Source organism: Chiloscyllium plagiosum, chromosome 10, assembly GCF_004010195.1.
Source record: "Chiloscyllium plagiosum isolate BGI_BamShark_2017 chromosome 10, ASM401019v2, whole genome shotgun sequence".
Lineage (NCBI taxonomy): Eukaryota > Metazoa > Chordata > Chondrichthyes > Orectolobiformes > Hemiscylliidae > Chiloscyllium > Chiloscyllium plagiosum.
In genome coordinates this window covers 87,679,792-87,706,083 of record NC_057719.1, presented here as the reverse complement: position 1 = coordinate 87,706,083, position 26,292 = coordinate 87,679,792, and the positions used below count along the sequence as shown (strand labels likewise).

The following is a 26,292-nucleotide window of genomic DNA, read 5'->3' as shown; positions in this document are numbered from 1 at the left end:
ACAATGACTGCAGATGCTGGAAACCAGATTCTGGAGTAGAGTGGTGCTGGCAAAGCACAGTAGTTTAGGCAGCATCCAAGGAGCAGGAAAATCGACGGTTTGGATAAAACGTCGATTTTCCTGCTCCTTGGATGCTGCCTGAACTGCTGTGCTTTTCCAGCACCACTCTACTCCAGAAATAGGATTTATAATCATCTGGAGAGGAATAACTTGATTGGGGATAATTAATATGTTTTTGTGAAGGGTAGTTCATGCCTCACAAACCTTATTGAGTTCTTTGAGAAGGTGACCAAACAGGTGGATGAGGGTAAAGTGGTTGATGTGGTGTATGTGGATTTTAGATAAGGTTCCCCACAGTAGGCTATTGCACAAAATACGGAGACATTGTTCCACAGGTCGACACAACATAAAGGGCCGAAGGTCCTGTACTGTGCTGTAATATTCTAATGACGACCAACCTGACACTGACATTTTTTAAAAACCCACCGACTCCCACATCTACCTGGATTACACCTCTTCCCACCCTACCTCCTGCAAAAATGCCATCCTGTATTCCCAGTTCCTCCACCTCCACCGCATCTGCTCCCAGGAGGACCAGTTCCACCACAGAACACACCAGATGGCCTCCTTCTTTAGAGACCGCAATTTCCCTTACCCCATGGTTAAAGATGCTTTCCAACGCATCTTGTTCACATCCCACACCTCCGCCCTCAAATCCCACCCCTCCAACTGTAACAAGGACAGAACCCCCCCGGTGCTCACCTTCCACCCTACCAACCTTCACATAAACCACATCATCCGACAACATTTCCGCCACTTCCAAACAGACCCCACCACCAGGGATATACTTCCCTCCCCATCCCGTTCCACCTTCTGCAAACTGTTCCCTCCGCGACTGCCTGGTCAGGTCCACGCTCCCCAACAACCCACTCTCCCTTCCTGACACCCTCCCCTGCCACTGCAGGAATTGCAGAACCTGCGCCCACACATGCCCCCTCACCTCCATCCAAGGCCCCAAAGGAGCCTTCCACATCCATCAGAGTTTTACCTGCACATCCACCAATGTCATTTATTGTATCCGTTGCTCCCAATTCGGTTTCCTCTACATTGGGAAGACTGGACGCCTCCTAGCAGAGTGCTTTAGGGAACATCTCCGGGACACCCGCATCAATCAACCCCACTGCCCTGTGGCCCAACATTTCAACTCCCCCTCCCACTCTGCTGAGGATATGCAGGTCCTGGGCCTCCTCCACCACCGCTCCCTCACCACCTGACGCCTGGAGGAAGAATGCCTCATCTTCTGCCTCGCAACACTTCAACCCCATGGCATCAATGTGGACTTCAACAGTTTCCTCATTTCCCCATCCCCCACCTCACCCCAGCTCCAACCTTCCAGCTCAGCACCTTTTCCTGCTCCTCGGATGCTGCCTGATCTGCTGTGCTTTTCCAGCACCACTTTAATAGAGACTCTGGTTTTCAGCATCTGCAGTCCTTGTTTTTACCCTGTAAAATTCTATGTTCCATGTCTTCTCCACCTGCTGGACTGTGCGAGCGTTCCTTCTATATTTGATGAAAACTTGTTCCTAAGTTTATATCTATTCTTGGTCCACATTCCCCTGACAAATCAGTTTAAAACCTTCCCAACAGCATGAGCAAACATCCCAGCAAGGATACTTGGCCCATTTTAGTTTAGGTACAATCCATCCACTTACTACAGAAACTGTCCCAAAGGATCCAAAAATCTCAAGCTCTCTCTCTTACACTATCCCTTTAACCATGCATTCATCTGACATAGCTTCCTATTCCTGCACTCAGTTTCACATGGTACACACCAATACGGAGATTACAATCTTAATAGTTTTCTTCCTTAGTCTACCAGTTAGCTCCCTAAATTCCTGTTGGAGGGCCTCGTTCTTTACCCATGCCGTTGGTACCGCCATTTACCGTGACTGCTGGCTGTTCGCCGTCTCCCTTCAGAATGCCCTACAGCTGCTCTGAGACATCCCTGACCCTGGCAATCAGAAAGTCATCACACCATTCAAGAGTCTCATTTGCTGCCACAGAACTTCCTGTCAGTTTCCCTTACAATGAAGTTCCCTGTTACTGAAGCTCTCCCAGTCTTTGTCCTCACCTACAATGCAACAGAGGCAACTGTGGTACCATAAACTTGGCTGCTGCTGTTGCTTCCCCCTGAGAGGCCATTCTCCCCAACAGTATCCAACATGGTATACCTGTTTGTGAGGGAGATAGTCACAGGGGACTCCTGCACCACCTGCCCACATTTACTAGATTTCCAGGTGGTCACCCAATGCTTTTCAGTCTGTGTAGTCCATATTGGCGGTGTGACCAACTCGCTGAACATGCTATCCACTACAATGACTGACCTTTCTTCACATCAGTGTATTCCCCTTGTAGCTCTGCTATCTGTCACCTCTCTTACAATGACTGTGTACTGACAGCTGCCCTCACCTGCCCTGTTGAGTCTTCACAAGAAGATTGGTGTAAAGCTTTATTATAAATTACCACAGTGAATTGTAGAATGGTATGGTGGCTCAGTGGTTAGCACTATTGCCTCGCAGCGCCAGAACCCAGGTTCTATTCCACCCTCAGGTGACTGTTTGTGTGGATGATTAGATTCCTCACAGTGTGGGAACAGGCCCTGTGGCCCAACAAATCCACACCGACCCTCCAATGACCAACCCACTCAGACCCATTTCTCTCTGACTAATGCACCTAACTCAATGGGCAATTTAGCATGGTCAATCCACCTGACCTGTACATCTTTGGACTTTGAAAAGAAACCAGAGCACCTGGAGGAAACCCATGCAGACATGGGGAGAATGTGCAAACTCCACACAGACAGTTGCCCAAGGCTGGAATCAAACTCGGGTCCCTGGCATTGTGAGGCTGCACTGTTGTATGGAATTTGCACATTTTCTTCTGCAAGGGTGTCCTCTGGGTGCTCTGATTTTTTCCTGCAGGCCAATAACATACAGGTTAGGTGAATTGGCCATGCTAAATTGCACATAATGCAATGGCTAGGTAGACTATCCATGGGCAACATGGGGTTCCAGGAATAGGGTAGGGTGGTGGGTTTTGGTGGGATGCTCTTCAGAGAGTCAGTGTGGACTTGATGGGTTGAATAGCTTGACTCCGCACTGTAGGGATTCTATAATTCTCATTCCTTTCCTACCAATTGACCCCAGCCCTAAATCAAACCAGATCTTGAAATCTCAGTGTCGTTCACCTTTTCCCCCAAATCTTCCCTTTCCTTCACCCTTCCCCTTCTCTCTTTTGTTCACCTCTTCTTTTTTTCCCTTGATCCTCCAACCCACTGTTCAGCTCCTTTCCATCCCCTTTTCCTATCTTCTGTGTGCCGTTTCTCCCTCCAGTGGATGACATAGCCCCCCCTGTCATTATATGTTAAGCCAGTTACTAACTCACACCCTAGCCCCAAACTCAAACAGGTTGACCTATTTCGAAGCTTCAGGACAGGAGCTGAGGAGGCAGTCTAACCAATGTCCGCCACTTCGTCTCTCCATCCTCACTGTGTACTTTCAGTTTAGCGAACGGTTGGTGCTCCCCTGAATGTGTGTGTCCTCCTAAGCATTACGCCCATCATCACTGGGTGGTGGTAATGAAGGTCCAAATACAACTCTCCAAGGGAACATCAGCTTGTCGGGTTTCCAAATTCCTATACGAGCCCACCCCGCCACAGGTACAACAAGAGGCAAATGAGTCGCATCTACCCCAAGGGGACGAGGGTGGACTCCTCCAACTACATGCCCCAGGTCTTCTGGAATGCTGGCTGTCAGATGGTAGCTCTCAACTTCCAGACTGCAGGTGAGTGGAAGAGCAGGGACTGGCCTCCTGACCAGAGCACACCCACCACCCACAACCCACCACCATCACCCCCCACCCACTCCCACCAATTGGCAGGAGAAAGGGATTAGTGAATTGAATTGATGAGAGAAGTAATGAGTGATGAACAAAAGGACAGAGATCAACAGTCATTTTAACTATTAACTATAAGTATAATAACTAATATTAATGAGAGATTACCCAGAGTGAATAAGGCATTAACTTGAGGAATGACACTCATGAAAGGTTAAGATCCTCTGATAGTCACATTGGGTTTGAAAGTAGAATCTCTGATAGAGACTTTGGATCTAACCTAGAATCCACTGAAATTGACTCTGGGTTTGATACAGGATCTTCTCAATCTGACTCTAGATCTGATTCTAGATCATTCATGATAATGATTCTGGGAGGGTTTGATACAGGATCCTTTGATCCTGACTCTGGGTTTGACACAGGGTCCAGTTTTACTGAACCTTTCCCCTCATTTCCACTTTATCAGAGGTTGTGGTGACTCCATAATATGGGACCATTAAATCCCTAGGAGCTGTTGAGTGAGTGAATGAGCTTGGCTAATCTAGTTCTCTGACTCTCCCCAGATCTGCCTATGCAGTTGAACAACTCGTACTTTGAGTTCAATGGGCGGAGCGGATATATTCTGAAACATGAACTTCTGCGTCACCTGGACAAGACATTTGACCCTTTCACCACTGATCGCATTGATGTCGTTGTGTCAAACACTCTATCCATCTTGGTAATGGTTACGTTGGTCCCAATTGTCCTTGTGTTAATATCTCACCCTCTGTCCATACATCTTGAATACATGACTCTCTCTCTTTGTTCGATGCATCACTCTCTCTCTTTGTTTGATATGATTTGGAGGTGCCGGTGTTGGACTGGGGTGGACAAAGTTAAAAATCACACAACACCAGGTTATAGTCCAACAGGTTTAATTGGAAGCACTAGCTTTCAGAGCGCTGCTCCTTCATCAGGTGGTTGTAAAGTACACAATTGTAAGACACAGAATTTATAGCAAAAGTTTACACTGTGATGTAACTGAAATTATTGAACAATACATTGAAAAATACCTTGATTGTTTGTTACGTTTCTCATCTGTTAGAACGACCATGTTAGTTTCACTTCTTTCATATGTAAATTGCAAAACATTTTTTTTTAAAGTTACATTCTCACCTGAACATATAAATAGAAAGCAGGAATTATCGGCAGTGCTTCATTCGGAGGCTCACTGAAGATGTTACCTAGTAGAGTGACGAAATGTCTGGAAATGAATCTTCCAGCTCAGCGAGCAAACCTACATCCAGAACCTCAACCTACATCCAGAGCCACAAATCTTCTCAAAACTTGCTAAACCTGTTGGACTATAACCTGGTGTTGTGTGATTTTTACCTTTGTTTGATATATTATTGTTTGTCCACTTTTCAGGCAGTAGTTGAGATTTAAAGATACCGTTTATTGGACTAAAGCATGTGACATCCTGTGTGTTGGTCCAGGATATAATGTTTTCTCACTGGGAAAATGCAAGGGGTTGGCATTCTGTGAGCTGGCCTCTCATATTGATGGCATTGAGATGATTGGCTGAATGGCATCCTGTTTTGACCATTATCTGACTGCTTGGCCCAGCAAAGCCCTTTTGACAGGAGGTGTGTTGAGCTAGGCTGGTTGTCGTTTGGGTTAGTGGCTGGTGCCTGGAATTTGGATTGAAGTCAGCCCTCAACCAGTGCACCATGGTCACTCTTTCAGGTGGGTACATGGATTTGAATCCTGTTCTCTCCCTCCCATTCAGCCCAGGCTTTGTGTAGATCTCTCAGTATAGCTGTGGGATGTGTTAGCATGTGCACGTCTCCCTGCTGCTGTTCCCAGTTGCTACCCCATCTCACCTCCATTGTCCCCTTGCTGCAGGTAATTTCAGGGCAGTTTCTGTCTGATCGTAACTCCAGATTCTTCGTTGAGGTGGAGTTGCTGGGCCTCCCAGGTGACCCAAAGAGGAAGTACAGGACAAAACTTAGCACCGAGCCGAACTCGATTAACCCCCAGTGGAAGGATGAAGAAACGTTTGTGTTCGAAAAGGTAAAATTTCCCACGTGTGCTGTACAATCGTGCTTAGACAAATGGGAGGCTGGAAGTACACAGCAAGCCAGGCAGCATCAGGAGATGAAGTAATCAACGTCTAGGGTATAAATCCTTCTTCAGGACTAGATGTAGGGGTAAGGGGAGCTACAGATTTTTTTTTGTCTCGAACCAAGTGCAATCCTGCTTGATGTGGCCATCGACTGTGTCAGCCCCTTCAGCACACTATTGCTCTCCCCTCTTCCCCTTTCTCCTTGATAGGATTCCCCTTGCACTCATCTCCAGACCCCATCCCTCTGCCTAGAGAATCATTGGAGTTGGTCATCCTTCACTATTTGCGCCACCTTCAGTGTGACACCACCACCAGACGGAATGTTTCCCTCCCTTCCCGAACCTCCCAAAGAATTCCCTGCAGACTCTGGTCTCTTGGGTTTCCTTAACGACATCCTCGTCCATTCCATATGGGTGGCACGGTGGCTCAGTGGTTAGCACTGTTGCCTCACAGCATCAGGGTCCCGGGTTCAATTCCAACCTCGGGTGACTGTCTGTGTGGAGTTTGCGCATTCTTCCGTGTCTGTGTGGGTTTCCTCCGGGTTCTCCGGTTTCCTCCCACAGTCCAAAGATGTGCAGGTCAGGTGAACTGGCCATGCTTAAATTGTCAATTAGGTGCATTAGTCAGATGGAAAAGGGGTTTGGGTGGGTTACTGTTCGGAGGGTCGGTGTGAACCTTTTGGGCCGAAGGATCTGTTTTCACACTGTAAGGAATCTAATCTAATTCCCAACACTCCCGCCCCACCCAATGTTGATTTCCCACCAAGGAGATGTCAACCTTTCTCCGTACGCTCAGGGTCCGAGCGCCACTCCCTCCCAGCTCCAGTTCGTAATTTGTTGGGACTTCCTTCAATTTAATCTCTGGCATTCGCTGCTCGGAATGTGCTCTCCTCTACGCTGAGGAGGCCAGTTGCTGATAGGGTGGCCCTTTTTTTGTGAAATTCCTCTGCTCAGTTTCCAATAGTGATTCTGAGCTTCCGGTTTCCAAAATCTTAACACTCCAGTTCAGGGAGGAAGACCGAGTTAAACCTGTCATCCACAAACACTGGAACTGTCCAGTGCGCACCAAGATCTAGATTATTTATTTATTTATCAGGAACAGCAAGGGTTCAAGCAACAACCCCTGGGGAACTCCACTACAAAACTTCTTCCAGCCCCCAAAAGATGTGGTTGGCCATAACTCTCTGTTTCCCATGCCTCAGCCAATTTTGTATCCACGTTGCTACTGACCATTTTATTCCATCACATGTAACTTTTCTATTGGATGGTACTGTACTGAACCCATTTTTCAAGCCCGTGGACATAACATCAATCCCATTGCCTTCATCAATCTGTTCTGTTACCTCTTTAAAAAGCTCCTGCAAATTAGTTAGACTTGACTTCCCTTTGAAAAAATCCATGAGAATTAACTAATCTCTTTCCATGTGACTATTAATTTGATCCCAAATCATTGAGTTGAGAAGCCTCCCTACCACTGACGTTAAACTGAGTCTGTAATTTCTGGGTTTGTCCTTACCCCCTTTTTTGAACAGGGATGTAACATTTGCAGGTCTGACTCACATTTCAAATTGGAGCTCCGGAGGATTCACTTCTAAGTTTGTCTGGCTTTTCCCTCTTTTATTCTGTGCTCGGCTTCCAACGCTGCTCCTAATGAAGTATGGATGGAAGACCGTTAGCCATGACACTCTCCTCGCTGCATTGCACCATTTCACTTTCAAGTCCCGCCCCACTCCATCACAAATCATCTGGTCAGTACCACACTGCCTTTCGTGGGATTGAGCCTGCTGCGTGCAAGTTGGCTGTCTCATTTCCTACATTGCAACAGCGACTACAATTCAGGGGCAGTCCATTGCTGACAATGCTTTGAGACAACCAGTCGTTGTCTGCTATACAATTGTCTTTCTTCCTGAGGTTCATGTAAACTCTAGGATCAGTTCTTCATTTTTCTATTGAGCACATTGTCATACTCCAGACTCAACTTGGATTTCAGACATTTCAGATTGTTGCCATCCCTCCTGTTATTTTCAACAGTGGCTGTTGGTGTCAGCTCTGCTATTGCCATTTACATCTCCTCTAGATTCCATTGTGTCATGAGGTAGCAGTTCACCCTGTGCCCAAAACGCCTGCTCTTACTCTGTGGGCCCGTACATGCACCCTTTAATGGATAATAGTCCACTTGCCTCTTGAATGCCCCAATTGGACCTATCTCCACTGCCCTCTCGGGTAGTGAAGATCAATGCAGTGCCAATCACCAGGGGCATCAGGCACTTAGCTGCATCAAATCACAACGGCATCTCCAAACTCGAGTGTGATAGGTCAAATGGACTGAAAGAGATACAGAGGAAAGAGGAGAGAGAGGAGAACAGAAAGAGGGGGGAGAGAGGAGGAGAGGGAAGAGAGAAAGGGGAGAGAAGAGGGAGAAAGGAGAAGGAAGAGAGAAAACAGGAGAGAGAGGGAGAGGAGAACTGAGAGAGTGAGGGAGAGGAGAGGGAAGAGAGAAAAGAATAAAGAGAGAGAGAAGAAGAGGGGAAGGATGGAGAAAGAAGAAGGAAGAGAGAAACAGGAGAGTGAGGGAGAAGACGGACAGGAGGTGGGAGAGAGAAAGAGTCAGGTGGAGGAAGGCTGTAGGGATTGCATGGGAGGGAGCAAGCAAGAAAGAGTAGCATTCGGGATCAGGGAGAGAATGAGAGAGCTGGAAGAAAGCTGCAGAGTTCAGGGGGGAGGAAGACACAGTGGACAAGGCTGTAGGGGATGCTGGTGAGAAAGGGAGCGGCAGAGGTTACAGCGGTCAGGATAGACAGAAAGAGGGATGGGGTGGCTGCAGGGGTTGGGGAGGAGAGAGATGGAGGGGAAGGCTGTAGGAATGAAGGAGAGGAGATGGAGCCTGAGCAGGGAGAGGGAGCAAGATTGCACAAATGTGAGAGAGGCTGCAAAGTTGGAGAGGAAACTGGGAGAGGTGAGCAGGAGAGAGGCTGCAGGTAGGAGGGTGTATGGAGAGACAGGCTGAAAATCCTGTCAACAACAGAATACTCAGTGAACTAGGAGTCAGAAAAACTGGAAATCCATGGACTAATGAATTCCTTGCAATTACTTGTGGAACTACTCACTTAAAACTATACATATTCAAAAGTTACCTATATAATAGGGGTGTGGATGCCATATTAGTTACTAACTTTAAATCTGATGTTGACATCTACAAGACAATGGAAATAGTAATAAGTACCAGGTTAAACTTTTCCAGTGATGTGGTGCAAACACAGTAGCTCTGACCTTATCAGTCGGTAGAAAATGTGCTTAGAGGATGGCTTTTTACATGTAGAAATGCAAGATTTATTTTGATGGAAAAGGTTTTATGGAAAAGGTTTTGTTGCTAACTTGTGTCTGTTTTCTGATGCCAATTTAAAGACTGAAATTGAGGAAACTAATGTATTAGTTGTGGGCTGTGGCTTTAAGTTTATTGGAACATTGCTAATTATGGAATATATTATAATCCTCCTTCTGTGTGAGTCCAAATACCTGTGTCAACATAAACATGGGAGGTGCTGTTACTATATGATGGCATTGCAGAAAATATGAATTGGCGGGAACAAAAAAGTAGCCTTTAGGGGTTGAGAAGAGTTGACCCCTTGTTTCCAATTCTGAAAGAGGTGAGGAGGAGGTAGAAAGGTGATGGTGGGAGGAATAAGGGACCTGGAAACAGAAACAGGGGCCACTGCTTGCCCCCACCTCAGGCAGTGCATTCCAGATCCCACATCACTTAGTATATGCCAAGTTTTTCCCTGTGTCTCTTTTGCTAATTATTTTAAATTTGTGCCTTCTGCTTCACCAATCTGACTACCTACACTGGCCAGACCCCCCTCATGATTTTGAATGCCTCTATCAAATCTTCTCTTGGTCAATTCACAGCAATTCTCCTGTGATTAAGTCTCACTGTCACCCAACTGATTGCTTGGGCTGTCAAGATCTACCTATGTAAAGTGTTAACATGCTGGGGATAAGTAACATTAAATACGTGTTTTGTTTATTGCCCAAGTTTCTGGTATTGAGACTAGTTCTAATGCAATGGGGGGTACGTTGGGTTCCAATAGATCGATTGTGTTAGGGGACTCTCTAGTCTGAGGCACAGATAGACGTTTCTGTGGCCAGTAGCGAAAAATCAGAGTAGTATGTTGCTTCCCTGGTGCCAGGATCAAGGATGTCTCAGAGAGGGTGCAGAATGCTCTCAAGGGGGAGAGAGGCCAGCAGGAGGTCCTTGTGTACATTGGAACCAATGACATAGGAAGGGAAAAGGTTGAGATTCTGAAGGGAGAACATAGAGACTGTGGCAGGAATTTAAAACGGAGGTCCTCGAGTAGTAATATCTGGATTACTCCCGGTGCTATGAGCTAGTGAGGGCAGGAATAGGAGGTTAGAGCAGATGAATTCATGGCTGAGAAGCTGGTGTATGGGAGAAGGCTTCACATTTTTGGATCATTGGAAGCTCTTCTAGGGTAGAGGTGGCCTGTACAAGAAGGATGGATTGCACCTGAATGGGAAGGGGACTAATATACTGGCAGGGAGATTTGCTAGAGCTGCTCAAGAGGATTTAAACTAGTAAGGTGGGGGTGGGACCCAGGGAGATATTGAGGAAAGAGATCAATCTGAGACGTGGACAGTTGAGAAAAGAAATGAGTCAAACAGTCAGGGCAGGCAGGAACAAAGCAGAGAACAAGGTAGAACTGACAAATTAAATTGTATTTATTTCAATGCAAAAGGTCTAATAGGAAAAGCAGATGAACTCAGAGCATGGTTAGGAACATGGGACTGGGATATCATAGCAATTACAGAAACATGGCTCAGGGATGGACACAACTGGCAGATTAATGTTACAAGATACAAATGCTACAGGAAGGATAGAAAGGGAGGAAAGAGAGGAGGGGGAGTGGCATTTTTGATAAGGGATAGCATTACAGCTGTGCTGAGGGAGGATATTCCCGGAAATACATCTACGGAAGTTATTTGGATGGAATAGAGAAATAAGAAAGGGATGATAACCTTAGTGGGACTGTATTATAGACCCCCTAATAGTCAGAGGGAAATTGAGAAACAAACTTGTAAGGAGATCTCAGCTATCTGTAAGAATAATAGGGTGGTTATGGTAGGGGATTTTAACGTTCCAAATATAGATTGGGACTGCCATAGTGTTAAGGGTTTAGATGGAGAGGAATTTGTTAAACATGTACAAGAAAACTTTCTGAGTCAGCATGTGGATGTACCTATTAGAGAAGGTGCAAAACTTGACCTACTCTTGGGAAATAAGGCAGGGCAGGTGACTGAGGAGTCAGTGGTGGAGCAGTTTGGGGCCAGTGACCATAACTCTATTAGTTTTAAAAAGTGATGGAAAAGGATAGACCAGATCTAAAAGTTGAAGTTCTAAATTGGAGGAAGGCTAATTTTGAAGGTATTAGTCAAGAACTTTCAAAAGCTAATTGGGTGCAGATGTTCACAGGTAAAGGGATGGCTGGAATATGGGAAGCCTTCAGAAATGAGATAATGAGAGTCCAGAGAAAGTATATTTCTGTTAGGGTGAAAGGAAAGGCTGGTAGGCCGGGGGAATGCTGGATGACTAAAGAAATTGAGGGTTTGGTTAAGAAAAAGAAGGAAGCATATGTCAGGTATAGACAGGATAGATTGAGTGAATCCTTAGAAGAGTATAAAGGCAGTAGGAGTATACTTAAGAGGGAAATCAGGAGGGCAAAAAGGGGACATGAGATAGCTTTGGCAAATAGAGTTAAGGAGAAGCCAAAGGGTTTTTACAAATACATTAAGGACAAAAGGGTCAACTACGGACCACAAAGATCAGCAACTTGGCCTTTGTGCTGAGTTGCAGGAGATGAAGGAGATACTAAATGAGTATTTTGCATCAATGTTTACTGTGAAAAATGACATGGAAGATATAGAATGTAGGGAAATAGATGGTGACATCTTGAAAAATGTCTATATTACAGAGGAGGAATTGCTGGATATCTTGAAATGCATAAAAGTGGATAATTCCCCAGGATCTGATCAGGTGTACCCGAGAACTCTGTGGAAAGCCAGGGAAGTGATTGCTGGGCCTCTTGCTGAGATATTTGTATCATCCATAGACACAGGTGAGGTGCCGGAAGACTGGAGGTTGACCAACGTGGTGCCACTGTTTAAGAAAGGTGGTAAGGACAAGCCAGGGAATTATAGACCAATGAGCCTGAGGTCGGTGGTGGGCAAGTTGTTGGAGGGAATCATGAGGGACAGGATGTACATGTATTTGGAAACGCAAGAACAGATTAGGAATAGTCAACATGGGTTTGTGTGTGGGAAATCATGTCTCACAAACTTGATTGAGTTTTTTGAAGAAGTAACAAAGAGGACTGCTGAGGGCAGAGCAGTAGATGTGATCTATATGGACTTCAGTAAGGTGTTCAACAAGGTTCCCCGTGGGAGACTGGTTAGCAAGGTTAGATCTCATGGAATACAGGGAGAATTAGCCATTTGGATACAGAACTGGCTCAAAGGTAGAAGTCAGAGGGTGGTGTTTTTTAGATTGGAGGCCTGTGACCAGTGGAGTGCCACAAGGATCGGTGCTGGGTCCACTATTTTTTGTCATTTACATAAATGATTTGGATGTGAGCATAAGAGGTATAGTTAGTAAGTTTGCAGATGACACCAAAATTGGAGGTGTAGTGGATAGCGAAGAATGTTACCTCTGATTATAACAGGATCTTGATCAGATAGATCAATGGGCTGAGGAGTGCATTTAGGTAAATGTGAGGTGCTGTATTTTGGGACTTACACTTAATGGTAAGGGCTGCCATGTGGAATGGGATGCTACAGGACATGGTGGAGACTAGTACAATTGCAACATTTAAAAGGAATCTGGATGAGTATATGAATAGAAGGGGTTGGAAGGATATGGGTCAGGTGCTAGCAGGTAGGGATTGGTTTGGATATCTAGTCGGCATGGACGAGTTGGACCGAAGGGTCTGTTTTCGTGCTGTACATCTCTATGACTCTATGTTCTGATTGATTCTGGATTATGATGGGCTAATTAAGGTTTTGTGAGGGTGGTTGTTGCCATTTGAAGATTCAGCTATTCCTCTCGATGTCATTGCAGAATTTTAATGAGAATCCGTTGCAATCATGCATTAATATTCATTCAGTGTAGATGGGACTTTCATGTTCAATCTTTCTGGTTATGTAGGAGAGTATCCGTTAAGCCTTCTTGATTATATGCCATACCAGCATATTAACTTTGTGTGACTCATGCACTAGAACACCACAATCCCTGTGTACATGAGAATGACTCTCCACAGTTGTTCTCCATTTAAGTCTTCCTAACAAAAAGTGAACAACTTTACATCTTGCCACTTTACACTTTATCTGCCAGATGTTTGCTCACTCAGTCAATCTGTCTGGACCTTCCTTGTGTCATCTTCACAACACACCTTCCTACCTATCTTGGTGTTATCTGTGAAATTAGCTGTCATGCCTTCACTTAACTCATCTAAGTCATTGATGTAAATTGTGAAAGGTTGAGACCCCAGTGCAGAACCCTGCAGACTTCCACTCGTCACACTCTGACGATCAGGCAAAGACCTATTTACTTTCCTCTTTATCCACAGTGGATTACGCCTTCAAAGATCTCCAGCAATTGATTAAACAGGATTTCCCTTTAATATAACCATTTTTAGATTAGATTACATTACAGTGTGGAAACAGGCCCTTCGGCCCAACAAGTCCACACCGCCCCGCCGAAGCGCAACCCACCCATACCCCTACATTTACCCCTATACCTAACACTACGGGCAATTTAGCATGGCCAATTCACCTAACCTGCACATCTTTGGACTGTAGGAGGAAACCGGAGCACCCGGAGGAAACCCACGCAGACACGGGGAGAATGTGCAAACTTCACACAGTCAGTCGCCTGAGGCGGGAATTGAACCCGGGTCTCTGGCGCTGTGAGGCAGCAGTGCCAACCACTGTGCCACCGTGCCGCCCACATGCTGACTCTTCCTGATTATCTTTAGATTTTCTAAGCATGCAGCTACAATCTTTTTAATGATCAATTCAAGCACGTTCCCCATAAAAGTTGTCAAGCAACCTGGCCTATTGTTGCCTGTTTCCTGCCTCCCCACCTCCCTTCTTGAACAGTGGTTATATTTGCTATTTCTCAGACAGTTGGAAAATTTCCTGAATCTAGAAAAGTTTGGAAAATTAGCACCAATGAATCGACGGCCTCATTTCCAGCTCAGGGATGCAGTCCATCAAATCCCAGGACCCAAGAGCATGTAGCTCCATCAGTTTGCTCATCACTGCCTCCCTAGTGATAGTAATTTCACCAAGTTCCTCTCTCTCCCTTCCACTTGCTGATTTACAGCTCTTGCTCGAATGTTTCTGGTATCCTTTGTAGTGAAGACGGAAGTAAGTTCTTGTGCATTTCATCCACTGTCTGCTTATTATTCATTATTAATTCACCATTTACAGTCTCTGGAGCACAAAAACGCACATGCATTCAGATACAGTGCCTTTAGTTTAGTCATTTTGTTATCTTTCAAATATCTAGTCTTGACTGTTGGTGTATTCCTAAGCCTTTTTTTCTCTTTGTCCATTCCTGCCATTCTCTGACACACATTTTCCATACAACTATTTTCCTCTCTTTGTTATAGCACGGCTTTCCACATTTTATTCCTTGCGCCATTATTTAGTTTTGAATTAGTTACAGTATACCATTTGCAAGTAATATCATCCCCCTCAGTAACACTATCTGGTACGACCACTGCATTCCTTGTTGCTGCTCCAACTTCAAAGGCTTCCTGTACCACAGTGCCAAAGTCATTTCGCATATCCACCTGGCTATTTATTTCGTTCATTCCTGATTTGCAGATCCTTGTCCCGGAGATGGCTTATGTAAGAATCGCCACATTTGAAGATAACGGAAAATTTGTTGGACACAGGATACTTCCAGTTCCTGCTCTCCAAACAGGTAACCTAGGCACTGCTGCCTCCCACAATGTAGTGAGGGGCCGTCAAATCTCCTTCCTGTCAGAGAACTATACGGACAAGTCTCATTAACCACATTACATTGATATATCTCACACCCCGGAACCACATTACACTGACATAGCCCACACTGCGGAACCACATTACACTGACATAGCCCACACTGCGGAACCACATTACACTGACATGTCCCACACTGCGGAACCACATTACACTGACATAAAGGGCAGAATGGTTGCTCAGTGGTTAGTGCTGCTGCCTCGCACTGGGTTTGATTCCACCTCGGGCGACTGTCTGTATGGAGTTAGCACATTCTCCCCGTATCTGCGTAGGTTTCCTCCCACAATCCAAAGATGTGCAGGTCAGGTGGATTGGCCATGCTAAATTGCCCATAGTGTTAGGTGCATTAGTCAGAGGTAAATATAGGTCTGGTTGGGTTACTCTTTGGAGGGTCAGTTTGTACTTTTTGGGCCGAAGGGCCCGTTTCCATACTGTAGGGAATCTGATCTAATCCCGCACTCCAAAACCACTTTACACTGACATACCCATACTCTGGAACCACATTACACTAACATATCCCACACTGAGCGATCACATTACATCAACATATCCCACACTGAGCAACCACATTAAACTGACATATTCTACACTCCTGAATGATGTTACCTCAACCTATCACAAAGTATTGGAATGGACATAATGGATATATCCCACATCCCCAAACTACGTTACATCGACAAATTCCAAATTCTCTAACCATATTCCTGAGATGTAACACATGCACACAACTTTTTAGGGACTATACCCATGCACCTGAAAGACATTACAGGGACACACTCCCACCCCTTTACCACAAACAGGTCAATTTCAAGCTAAGATACAATTTGGCGCAAGTGGACTGGAAACAGCTGCTGGCAGATAAAACTGTGTCAGAGTGGTGGCAGGCTGTCAAGGAAATAGCAAAGAGCACAGTTCCCGTAAGGAGACGGGGTGAGTGCTGTGTATGCTGGATACCAAAGGACAAAGATCAAGTTTAAGAAAAGAAAAATAGGCTTATGGCAGATGGTTCAATGTGGCAGGGTTCTTGGAGGAGGATATGTAGTAAAGAGGGGGATCTTAAAAAGGAAATTAGGACAGCTAATGAATGAGAATTTAGTTTACACAGAGGGTGGTAGGTGCCTGGAGTGTGTTGCCAGCATGGTAGTAGAGGCAGGCATGCTAGATTCATTTAAGATGTGTCAGGACAGATGCATGAGTAATTGGGAAGCAGAGAGATACAGATGCTTAGGAAATGGGCAACAAGTTTAGACAGTGGATTTGGATCGGCTCAGGCTTGGAGGGCCAAAGGGCCTGTTCCTGTGCTGTAAATTTTCTTTGTTCTTTGTAGAAAGCATGTGGGGCTGGAGAGGGGAGAATAAAAAATATAAAAAGCAAGAGAGTAATGCAGGAACGGGTCGGTCACATTCAAGATGATAGAAGAAATCTGTGTATGGAGCTGGAAGTTACAGGTATGGCCAATAAATACTTTGTGTCAGTCTTCACAATGGAAAAGGATGACTCAGTTATAGACATCGGGAGAGCGGGGGGTGCAGGGGGAGGGAGGACTGTGAAATATTGGAAGAAATTATCACAGAGAGAGGTGGTCCTAGCCAGTTTAGCAGCCTTAGAAGTGGATAAATCCACAGCATAAATGAGACCAAAGGCTGTTGAAGGAGGCAGTGGAGGAGATATCAGGAGACATGGCAGCAACTTCCAAATCCTCTCTGGCCCCAAGTGAGGTACCAGAGGACTGGAGGACTGCTAACATTGTTGCAATGTTAAAACAGATAGGAAGGGATAGATCAGGAAACTTCAGGCCAGTCAATAACCTCAGTGGGGAAGACGCTATTGGAAAAACCTCTGAAGGAACTCGTTCATGCCGACCAGAAAACCTAATCTAATCTAGTCCCATTTGCCAGCACGTGGCCCTATCCCTCTAAACCGTTCCTCTTCATATATCCATCCAGATACCTTTTAAATGTTGTAATTGTAGCAGCCTCAACCACTTCCTCTGGCAGCTCATTCCATACACACATCACCCTCAGTGTGAATACGTTGGCCCTAGGTCCCTTTCAAATTTTTCTTCTCTCACCCTAAACCTATGCCCTCTAGTTCTGGATTCTCCACCACACCATTTCCCCCCCCCCCCCCCGGCCCAAAAAGACTTTGTCACTTACCCTATCCATGCCCCTCATGATTTTATAAACATCTATAAGGTCAGCCCTCAGCCTCTGCTCCAACTCTGGCAACATCCTTGTCAATCTTTTCTGAACCCTTTCAAATTTCACATCATCCTTCCAATAGGAAGGAGACCAGAATTGCATACAGTATTCCAAAAGTGCCCTAACCAATGTCCTGTACAGATGCAACATGACCTCCCAACTCCTGTACTCAATGCTCTGACCAATAAAGGAAAGCATACCAAACACCTTCTTCACTATCCTATCTACCTGCAACTCCACTTTCAAGGAGCTATGAACCTGCACTCAAGATCACTTTGTTCAGCATCACTCCCCAGGACCTTACCACTAAGCGTGTACGTTCTGCCTTGATTTGCCTTTCCAAAATGCAGCAGCTCACATTTATCTAAATTAAACTCCATTTGCCACTCCTCAGCCCATTGGCCCACCTGATCAAGATCCCTGTTGTATTCTGAGGTAACTTTCTTCGCTGTCCACTACACCTCCAATTTTGATGTAATCTGCAAACTTACTAACTATGCCTCTTATGCTTACATCCAAATCATTTATATAAATGACAAAAAGGAGTGGACCCAGCACCGATCCTTATGGCATTCCACTGGTCACAGGCCTCCAGACTGAAAAACAAACGTCCACTACCACCCTCTGTCTTCCAACTTCAAGCCAGTTCTGTATGCAAATTGCTAGTTCTTGCTGTACTTCATGAGATCCAACTTTGCTAACCAGTGTCCCATGAGAAATCTTGTTAAATGCCTTACTGAAGTCCATATGGATCACATCTACTGCTCTGCCCTCTTTGTTACTTCTTCAAAAAACTCAATCAAGTTTGTGGATAGTCAGCATGAATTTCTTTAGGGAGGGATGTGTTTGACAAATTTGATCACTTTTTTGAGGAGCTAACAAGGAGTGTTGATGAGGGTAATGCATTTAATGTAGTCTGCGTGAACTTTAGCAAGACTTTTATAAGCTGAGAGACTGGTCATGAAAGTAAGAGGCCATGGGATCCAAGGCAAAGTAATTCCTTGAATCCAAAATGGTCTGAGACGTGAGAAGCAGAGGGTGATGGTAGAGGGATGTTTCTGTGACGAGAGTGTTTCCAGTGGGGTTCGTCAGAACTCAGAGCTGGGGTCCTTTCTGTTTTCAGTAAACATTAATGATTTGTTCTGATATGTGGAGGTGTGAGCAAGAAGTTTGAGAATGACATAAAATTGGGCGAGCTGCAAACAATGAGGAGGATAGCCAGAAACTGCAGGAGGGTATCAACAGATTGGTTAGGAGGACACAGCAGTGACAAGTTTACCAGGATAATTCCTGGCCTGGAGGGTCTGAGCTATGAAGAAAGATTTGATAGGCTGGGGTGTTGTCCTTAGGGTTGAGAGGTGGCTTGATAGAAGTGAATATGATTATGACAGGCATAGATAGGAAGGCAGAAATACACTATTAGTAGAGGAGTAACAACCAGAGGTATAGATTTAAGGTAAGAGGAGAGTTGAGGAGAAATCTTAACATCCAAAGGGTGGTGGGTATCTGGAACTCTGTACCGAAAGGGTGGCCCAGTCATTTAAGCAGTATTTAACATTCACTTGCATTGCCATAAATCCTGGGCTATGGACAAAAAGCTAGAAGCTGGAATGAGTATAATCAGACCTTTGTTGACTGGAGTGGACATGATTGGCTGAATAGCTTCCTCCTGTGTTGATGAGTCTATATTGCTATCTTATTCATCTAACTCCCTCCTCTCTGATCCCTTACTGCCACTCCTCAAGGTCATACTTAGTTCTGTATTCCTGTCCTGATTGATATATGCCTTATTATGCTACAGGATATCGTCATATTAATCTTCGGAGTGAGACGAACCAGCCACTCACCATGCCAGCTCTGTTTGTCCATATCGAAGTGAAGGACTTTGTGCCTGACACTTGGGCAGGTATAATTAAACATCACACATTGAACGTAATTCTCCTCCCCATGAATTCAACATACCGAGGTTCCAATCCCTGTCGAACCTCATGCTGTCCCTGTCCTAGAAGTGTTTGATGGGGACAGTGGAGATGGAGCTTTACTCTGTATCTAACCCCGTGCTCTCTCTATCCTGGGAATGTTTGATGCGGACAGTGGAGAGGGAGCTTTACTCTGTATCTAAGCCAGTGCTCTCTCTATCCTGGGAGTGTTTAATGGGGACAGTGTAGATGGAGATTTACTCTGTATCTAATCCCGTGCTGTCCCTGATCTGGGAGTATTTGATGGGGACAGTGTAGACAGAGATTTACTCTGTATCTAACCCCGTGCTGTCCCTGTCCTGGGAGTGTTTGATGGGGACAGTCTGGAAGGAGATTTACTCTGTATCTAACCCTGTGTTGTGCTTGTCCTGGGAGTGTTTGATGGGGATGGTGTAGAGGGAGATTTTCTGTATATCTAACCACATGCTGTCCCTGTCCTGGGAGTATTTGATGGGGATAGTGTAGAGAGAGTTTTACCCTGTACCCAATCACATGCTGTCCCCATCCTGGGAGTGTTTTGAGCCTGTCCAATCCTGAATGGATGGGAGGGGTATGGAGATTATGACTTTGGAGTTCAGATACTATGAGGGTATACGTTAAAGGATGCTCTTGAATGGAATTGTCTCCAAATTGTCCATCCCAGGATGAAACAGCTGACACTCTGCTTCTCTTTGCAGATTTAACAAAAGCTTTGATTGACCCAATAGAATTTGTCGGCTCCATGAACACGCCATCCAAACAGGAGGAAACAGTGTCATGTGATCAGGTAGTGAACAGCAAAGGATCAGAGGGTGAGGGGGTGGGTTAGAGCTGAGAAATGGGGTCAATACGAGTAATGGTGGGAGATGGGAGTACTAGGGGTAATGATGGTGGAGGGGGATAATAGGTGTAAGGTTGGGAGATGGGATTATTAGTGAGAGGTAGGGGTAATAGGATAACATAGAGAAATGGGGCTACTAGGGATAATGATGAGACACGGGGTAACAGTGAGAGATGGGGCATAGGGGTAACAGTGAGAGATGGGGGATAATGGGGCGATACTGAAAAATGGTAATAATGAGAAATGGCATTAATAGAGGTACCAGTGAGAGATTGGGGTAATAGTTGTATTGGGGTAATGGGATAATGGTGAAAGACTAGTATCAAGATAAAAGTGTAATGGGGTAACAGTGAGACACAGGTATTAGGGTTAATGGTGAGGGACAGCAGTAATAGGGTTGCAGTTAGATACTGGGGTAATGGTGTGAGACAGAGTTGATAGAGGTAATGGTGAGAGATTGGGGTAGTAGGTTTAACGGTGAGAGATAGAGGTAGTAAGGATAATGATGAGAAATGGGGTAATGGTGAGAAATGGAGATAATGGGCTGAAGTTGAGACAGGGGCATATTGGAGGTGACAGTGACAGACAAGTATTGGGGTAATACTAAGGTGGGCTAACATTGTAATGGTGAGAGATGAGCATAAGAAAGTGGCGATGTTGGGAGGTAGGGACATAGTTAATAGAGGTTTTGAGAAAACGTTGAGAAAAGGGGATAATGGTGGAAATAATGAGATGGGGGTTGGTAGAAGTAATGGTGAGTGGTGAGGATTAAGAGTGACAGGCAATGACAATTGATGAAAGATGAGGACAAATAGGGCTAACAATGAGAAATGAGTTGGATAATTCTGAAGCATTTTGTGCCCATTTGCATTAAATCCTGGTTGTGAAATGGCAAATAACATTCTCACCACCAAAGTGCCAGCAATGACTATCTCCAGCAAGAGAGAATCTAACCACCACCTCTTCACATTCAATGGCATTATAATCAATGAGTCCCCCGCTATCAAATTACTGGGGGTTACCATTGATCAGAAACTGAACTGGACTTGCCGTATAAATACAGTGGCTTCACAGCAGGGCAGAGTTTGGGGATTCTTGCCTGGATGAAGTCACCTGGCTCCAGTAACACTGGGAAATTCTACACCATCCAGGACAAAGCAGCCTGCTTGATTGGCACCCCATCCACCTTTAACATCTACACCCTCCACCACTGACGCTCAGTAACAGCAGTCTGTATCAACTACAAGAGGCACCACAGAAATTCACTGAAACTCCTTAGACAGTTCCTTTGAAACCCACAACGCTTACTATCTAGAAAGATAAGGACTGCAGATACATGGCAACACCACCCCCCGCAAGTTTTCCTCCAAACCACTCACCATCCTGACTTGAAAATAATTTGCTGTTCCTTCAATGTCACTAGGTCAAAATCCTGGAACCTCCTCCTTAATAGCATAAACCCTAAACCCCAAAGACTGTACTGGTTCAAGAAGACAGCTCACCACCATTTTCTCAAGGGGCAACTGGGGATGGGCAATACATACTGGCCTAGCCAGTGACACCTACATCCCACAAACAAATATAAACTGGGGAACAGTCGAGCATGTGGTGCTGAGAATGCACAGCAGGTCAGACAGCATCCGAGGAGCAGGAGAATCGACGTTTCGGGCATAAGCCCTTCATCATCCTGAAACGCTGATTTTCCTGCTTCTCGACTCTGATCGCCAGCATCTGCAGTCCTCACTTTCTCCTAAACTGGGAAACAGTTGGATGTAGGTAAATAATAGGGGAAACAGGGAGTGACGATTTGCTAATGAGGGTGTTATCTTTGGGCAGGTGACATATGGGAATGAGTGTGTTGTGTCTGGGATGGGTATTCACTGGTCAGAAAACATGGCTAGGGAGCAAGACATTAATCCTGTTCTAATATGATATAACAAAAATGAGCTAATGAAGAATGCCATAAAATTCACTCCTCTCTCAGTAACATTAATGCCTTTAATATTGTAATATATTGATAATTGTATTAGCAGACTTTAATATACAGCCTCTGAGAATGAAACACCATTCAATTTCTGTCTTTCATTTCCACAGCAGCAGGGAATGGAAACTGCACAGCGATTCTGACTCAGCCAGTGCATCAAAACTGTGGACTGTGGGTTCAATTCTATTTTAGATAGTTTCTAATCAATCTGTTCAGAGACTTTACAACATCCCTATGGGGGTGGGTGAGATTTGAACCTGGGTCTCCTTGACACTACCACTGCACCAAAAGAGCCCTTCCTCAATAGCTGGTTCTGAAAAGCGAAAGCAAGTTGCAGCATAGGCAGAAGTCACATGAACATGGCAAGCCAGCTACTGCAGTTTGCACAACTATATTTCTCCAAACAATATACAGGTGCCACTAATGTTGGGTTGTAACATACAGATTCCCTTAATACGTGAATAATTTCCATGTATTCTGGTGCAAGGTGCTTGAGGGAGCTTAATGTTGTTGACACTGGGTTACATGAGACTGAAATCTCTCTTGTCTATTCTTTGTAGGTTGTCACAGACAATACACAAACGCCGGACGGCAGCAATGGAGCACCAGACACTAATGGGCCAGGCAGTAAATTGATAACCATCAACCTTTAATTATCTGATATTAATCTCGGGAGAGTAGCTCTGTTGTGTCTGAGGGAATAAGCTGGGACAATCCAGAATTTGGAATCCACCCCCCTTCTCTGCTGCCTTTTGATTTCATTTGATTTATTATTGTCACATATACCTAGGTACATTGATAAGTTTTGTGTTGTGTGCAGTACAGGCAGGTCATACCATACAAAGTGCATTAGGGTAATAAAACAGAGTGAGGAATACAATGTTACCGCTGCAGAGAAGGTGCACAAAGAGTGAGATCAGTACTAAATTTCAAACTTAAGAGGTCCATTCAGAAGTCTAATAACAGTGGGGAAGAAGCTGTTCTTGAATATGTTTGTACATGTGTATAAGCTTTTGTATCTTCAGCCCGACGGAAGAGATTGGAAGAGATTATAACCGGGGTGGGAGGGGTCTTTGATATTGGTGCCTTCCTGAGGCAGAGAGAAGTGTAGATGTAGAAGAGTCAATGAATGAAAGGTAGGCTTGCATGATGGACTGGGTTATGTTCACAACTCTCTGTAGTTTCTTATGATCCTGGGCACAGCAGTTGCCATCCATCCCAGCCTGCCTCCCACTCCTCTCTCCCACCTGCATGCACTGAACTGAGGGAATCTTTTAGAACGAACCCATTAATTGAGGATATATAGGTGTAATGGAGTTGTGGAGATGAGTGCTGGGGAGCTGGTTTCCTGTTAGGAGGAGGGGAAGGACAGTGTCTCCAAACCCTGGTGAGGTAACAGGTCAGAAAGAAACGGTTCGAGGCTGTCTCAGGAAGGAATTCGTGCAGCCTCAGGATGTCTCACAGCCGGTGAAAAGCACTTTCCAAAAGTCAGTCACTGTTGTAATTTATGGAAACAGACAGATTGTGCACAGAGAGATCCCACAGCCAGCCACCTGATAATAATCAGATTGCCTGCTGTTCTTTTTCTAACAGTGCCGTGCGATCTTCGTCATTCAGCTGAGGGAGCAGACAGAGTCTTTGCTTAAGACCTCCCCTGAAAGATAGCGCCTCCACCAATGTCACACTTCCTTGGTGCAACAGTGGACCATTCCCCTTGGTTTTGGTTTCAAGACTTTGGAGCAGGATTTGAAACCATAGCCTCCTGACTCAGAGACAGGAGTGTGATTCCCTGAATGATAGTTGACGCTGTTGGATAGCAAGTTGAAGCTGGGTGGCAGGATAGAACCGGCTGATAGAGGAGGCCAGGAACTAAGGGAGCTAGCAGGCAGGGAGCCGAGGGAGTCAACAGGGAGGGCAGAGAAGCAACAATCTCCTTTTCATAACAAAACATAGCAGCTCTAGTGAGAAATTAGAGTTAACGTTTCGGGTTCAGGAACCGTTCCTCAGAACTGTCCATTCCAACCGAGTCAGCAACATTACTGGCTCAGAAATATTCAACAAATTACGAGCAAGACCACACTCTGGTGTTGTCCAAATGACTCTGCTCAGTCAGAGAGACAAATACTGGAAGCTGGGGAGACGGTGACATAGAGAGGGATTGAGATCACAGTAACCAGATTTATCTGCATTTCTTCCAGCTCCCAGCATTCTATGTACTGGAACTGAGGAATCTTCCAAGGACATTGCAGGTAACATGGCATCTAAGGGGCTCTGTGTGAGTGAGGGTGGGTGAGGGATTTGCAGGGGTTGTGGTCAAGAAACTCAAATTCTCAAGAGTGACTTGTGTTGGTTTTGGGGCAGCTTGCCCCCTGTTGGTCAGAGGGGGAAATACCACAGTAAAACACATTGCAGGTAGGGAGGCAAGGAGAGAGCATTTGGAGTGGTGGTGGGGGAACTGGTAGTCGGGTGGAGAGGCAGAAGAGTGGAAAAGAAGTAGAGACTTGGGAAGTCGATCATGGCAGGATTTACAACATTTTTGCTGTTCTGGACCCACAAACAGTGCTGTAAAGGTTCATGCTTCTAGCCTTCTCACCTATTTTTAACAGCTAGGTTTTCTGAGCCAAGGGAAATCGGTCAGCATGACATTTATTAACGATAAATTGATTGTAAATAGCATAATTAAAAGATTACAATGACTGACCTGACCCCTGAGATTGCACTTACTCTCCCCACCAAAAGTAAGTTTGAGGGGGCTAGGGTTCCTGATGAAGATTTTTTGTATCTTTAACTTTGACTCGGACCCACTAGTTTGAAAGGGCTAAATTCAGCCCACAGAGCATCCAGCAGTTTTTTTCAGCCTGCAATGAATTTAATTCATTTATGTAGTGTGGCAGAAGGTTCTGGAAGACATGAAGCATCTGCCAGATTGAGTGTTTTAATTGGTTTGTGCAGCAGATAGAGAGCATGAAAGGTCAGAGGTAGCAGTTAATGCTTCAAAATGATCAAACTGCACCAAATAAACGAAAAATCACAACCTCCCATTCACATTCCAACAAAAATCCACAGCATATGTCCAGAACAAGTATAGCGCATGATACATATCACAAACTATTTATCCACAAGATATATACTGGAACATATATCCAAATCTCTACACTCTTTCATACCCCATGGAACTCCTCACACTGTACCCCATCCAATTCCCCACACAGTCTCTCACACACTGTATCACGTCCAACTCCCCACTCTGCAGTGCATTCTCTGCAAACACTCGCCCTGTGGGTGGCACAGTGGTTAGCACTGCCGCCTCACAGCGCCAGAGACCCAGGTTCAATTCCCGCCTCAGGCAACTATCTGTTTGGAGTTTGCACATTCTCCCCGTGTCTGTGTGGGTTTCTTCTGGGTACTCCGGTTTCCTTCCACAATCCAAAAATGTGCAGGTTAGGTTAATTGACTATGCTAAATTGATTGTAGTGTTCGGTGTAGGGGAATGGGTCTGGGTGGGTTGTTCTTCGGAGGGTCGGTGTGGACTTGTTGGGCTGAAAGGCCTGTTTCCACACTGTAAGTAATCTAATCGCTTTCTCTCACTCACTCACACACACACACCACACTTTTTGACCCTGATCTCCAGCTCTCTCGGATTCTACCCCATCCAACTCCCTACCCTCACCACCACCCTGTATCTCATTGACTTCTCAGATTCTGTTCCGAGACCAGGCTGAGTGATCAGAATAGCTCCTCCCGTCTCACTCTGCAGTGCATTCTCTGCACACACTCACCCTATGGACCTGCTGCTGGGGTTTCTGTGTCGTCCCGTGTATTGACAGGATCTCCTTGTTGCAGAGATAGAGGCTCTGACTATCGATGAGCTAAAGATGCAGAAAGCCTTTCTCAAAGTGCAGAAGAAACAGGAGAAGGAGATAAAAGAACTTGAGCGGAAGACACAGAAGAAAAAAGATGATCTGATACAGAAATATTCCAGCAGCTTCACAGAGCTTCGCCGGAAAAATTCTGGCAATAGCAAAGGACACAAGAAAAAATGGTAAACATAGAAACACTTCAACGTAATATATCCAACTCCCCACCCTCTATCATACACTGAACCCCATCCATCCCCATCCTCACACACACTGTATCCCATCCGATCCCCACCCCCTCACACACACTGTACCCCAATCCAAACCCCACCCTCACACACACTGTACCCCATCCATCCCCACCCTCACACACACT

General features: G+C 45.3%; 1 protein-coding gene across 3 annotated transcripts in view; it reads left to right on the top strand.

Moving 5' to 3' along the window:
* Positions 1-26,292, top strand: part of LOC122553871 (1-phosphatidylinositol 4,5-bisphosphate phosphodiesterase beta-2-like) — a 127,806-nt gene that overhangs the window by 82,620 nt on the left and 18,894 nt on the right. For all 3 annotated transcript variants that reach the window (XM_043698322.1, XM_043698321.1, XM_043698320.1), the window contains 9 exons: positions 3,719-3,843; positions 4,458-4,612; positions 5,779-5,946; positions 14,899-14,998; positions 19,078-19,182; positions 19,933-20,021; positions 22,620-22,686; positions 24,258-24,308; positions 25,903-26,101. In XM_043698322.1, coding sequence (XP_043554257.1) covers positions 3,719-3,843; positions 4,458-4,612; positions 5,779-5,946; positions 14,899-14,998; positions 19,078-19,182; positions 19,933-20,021; positions 22,620-22,686; positions 24,258-24,308; positions 25,903-26,101 — 1,059 coding nt within the window. The remainder of the gene's footprint in view (positions 1-3,718; positions 3,844-4,457; positions 4,613-5,778; positions 5,947-14,898; positions 14,999-19,077; positions 19,183-19,932; positions 20,022-22,619; positions 22,687-24,257; positions 24,309-25,902; positions 26,102-26,292) is intronic.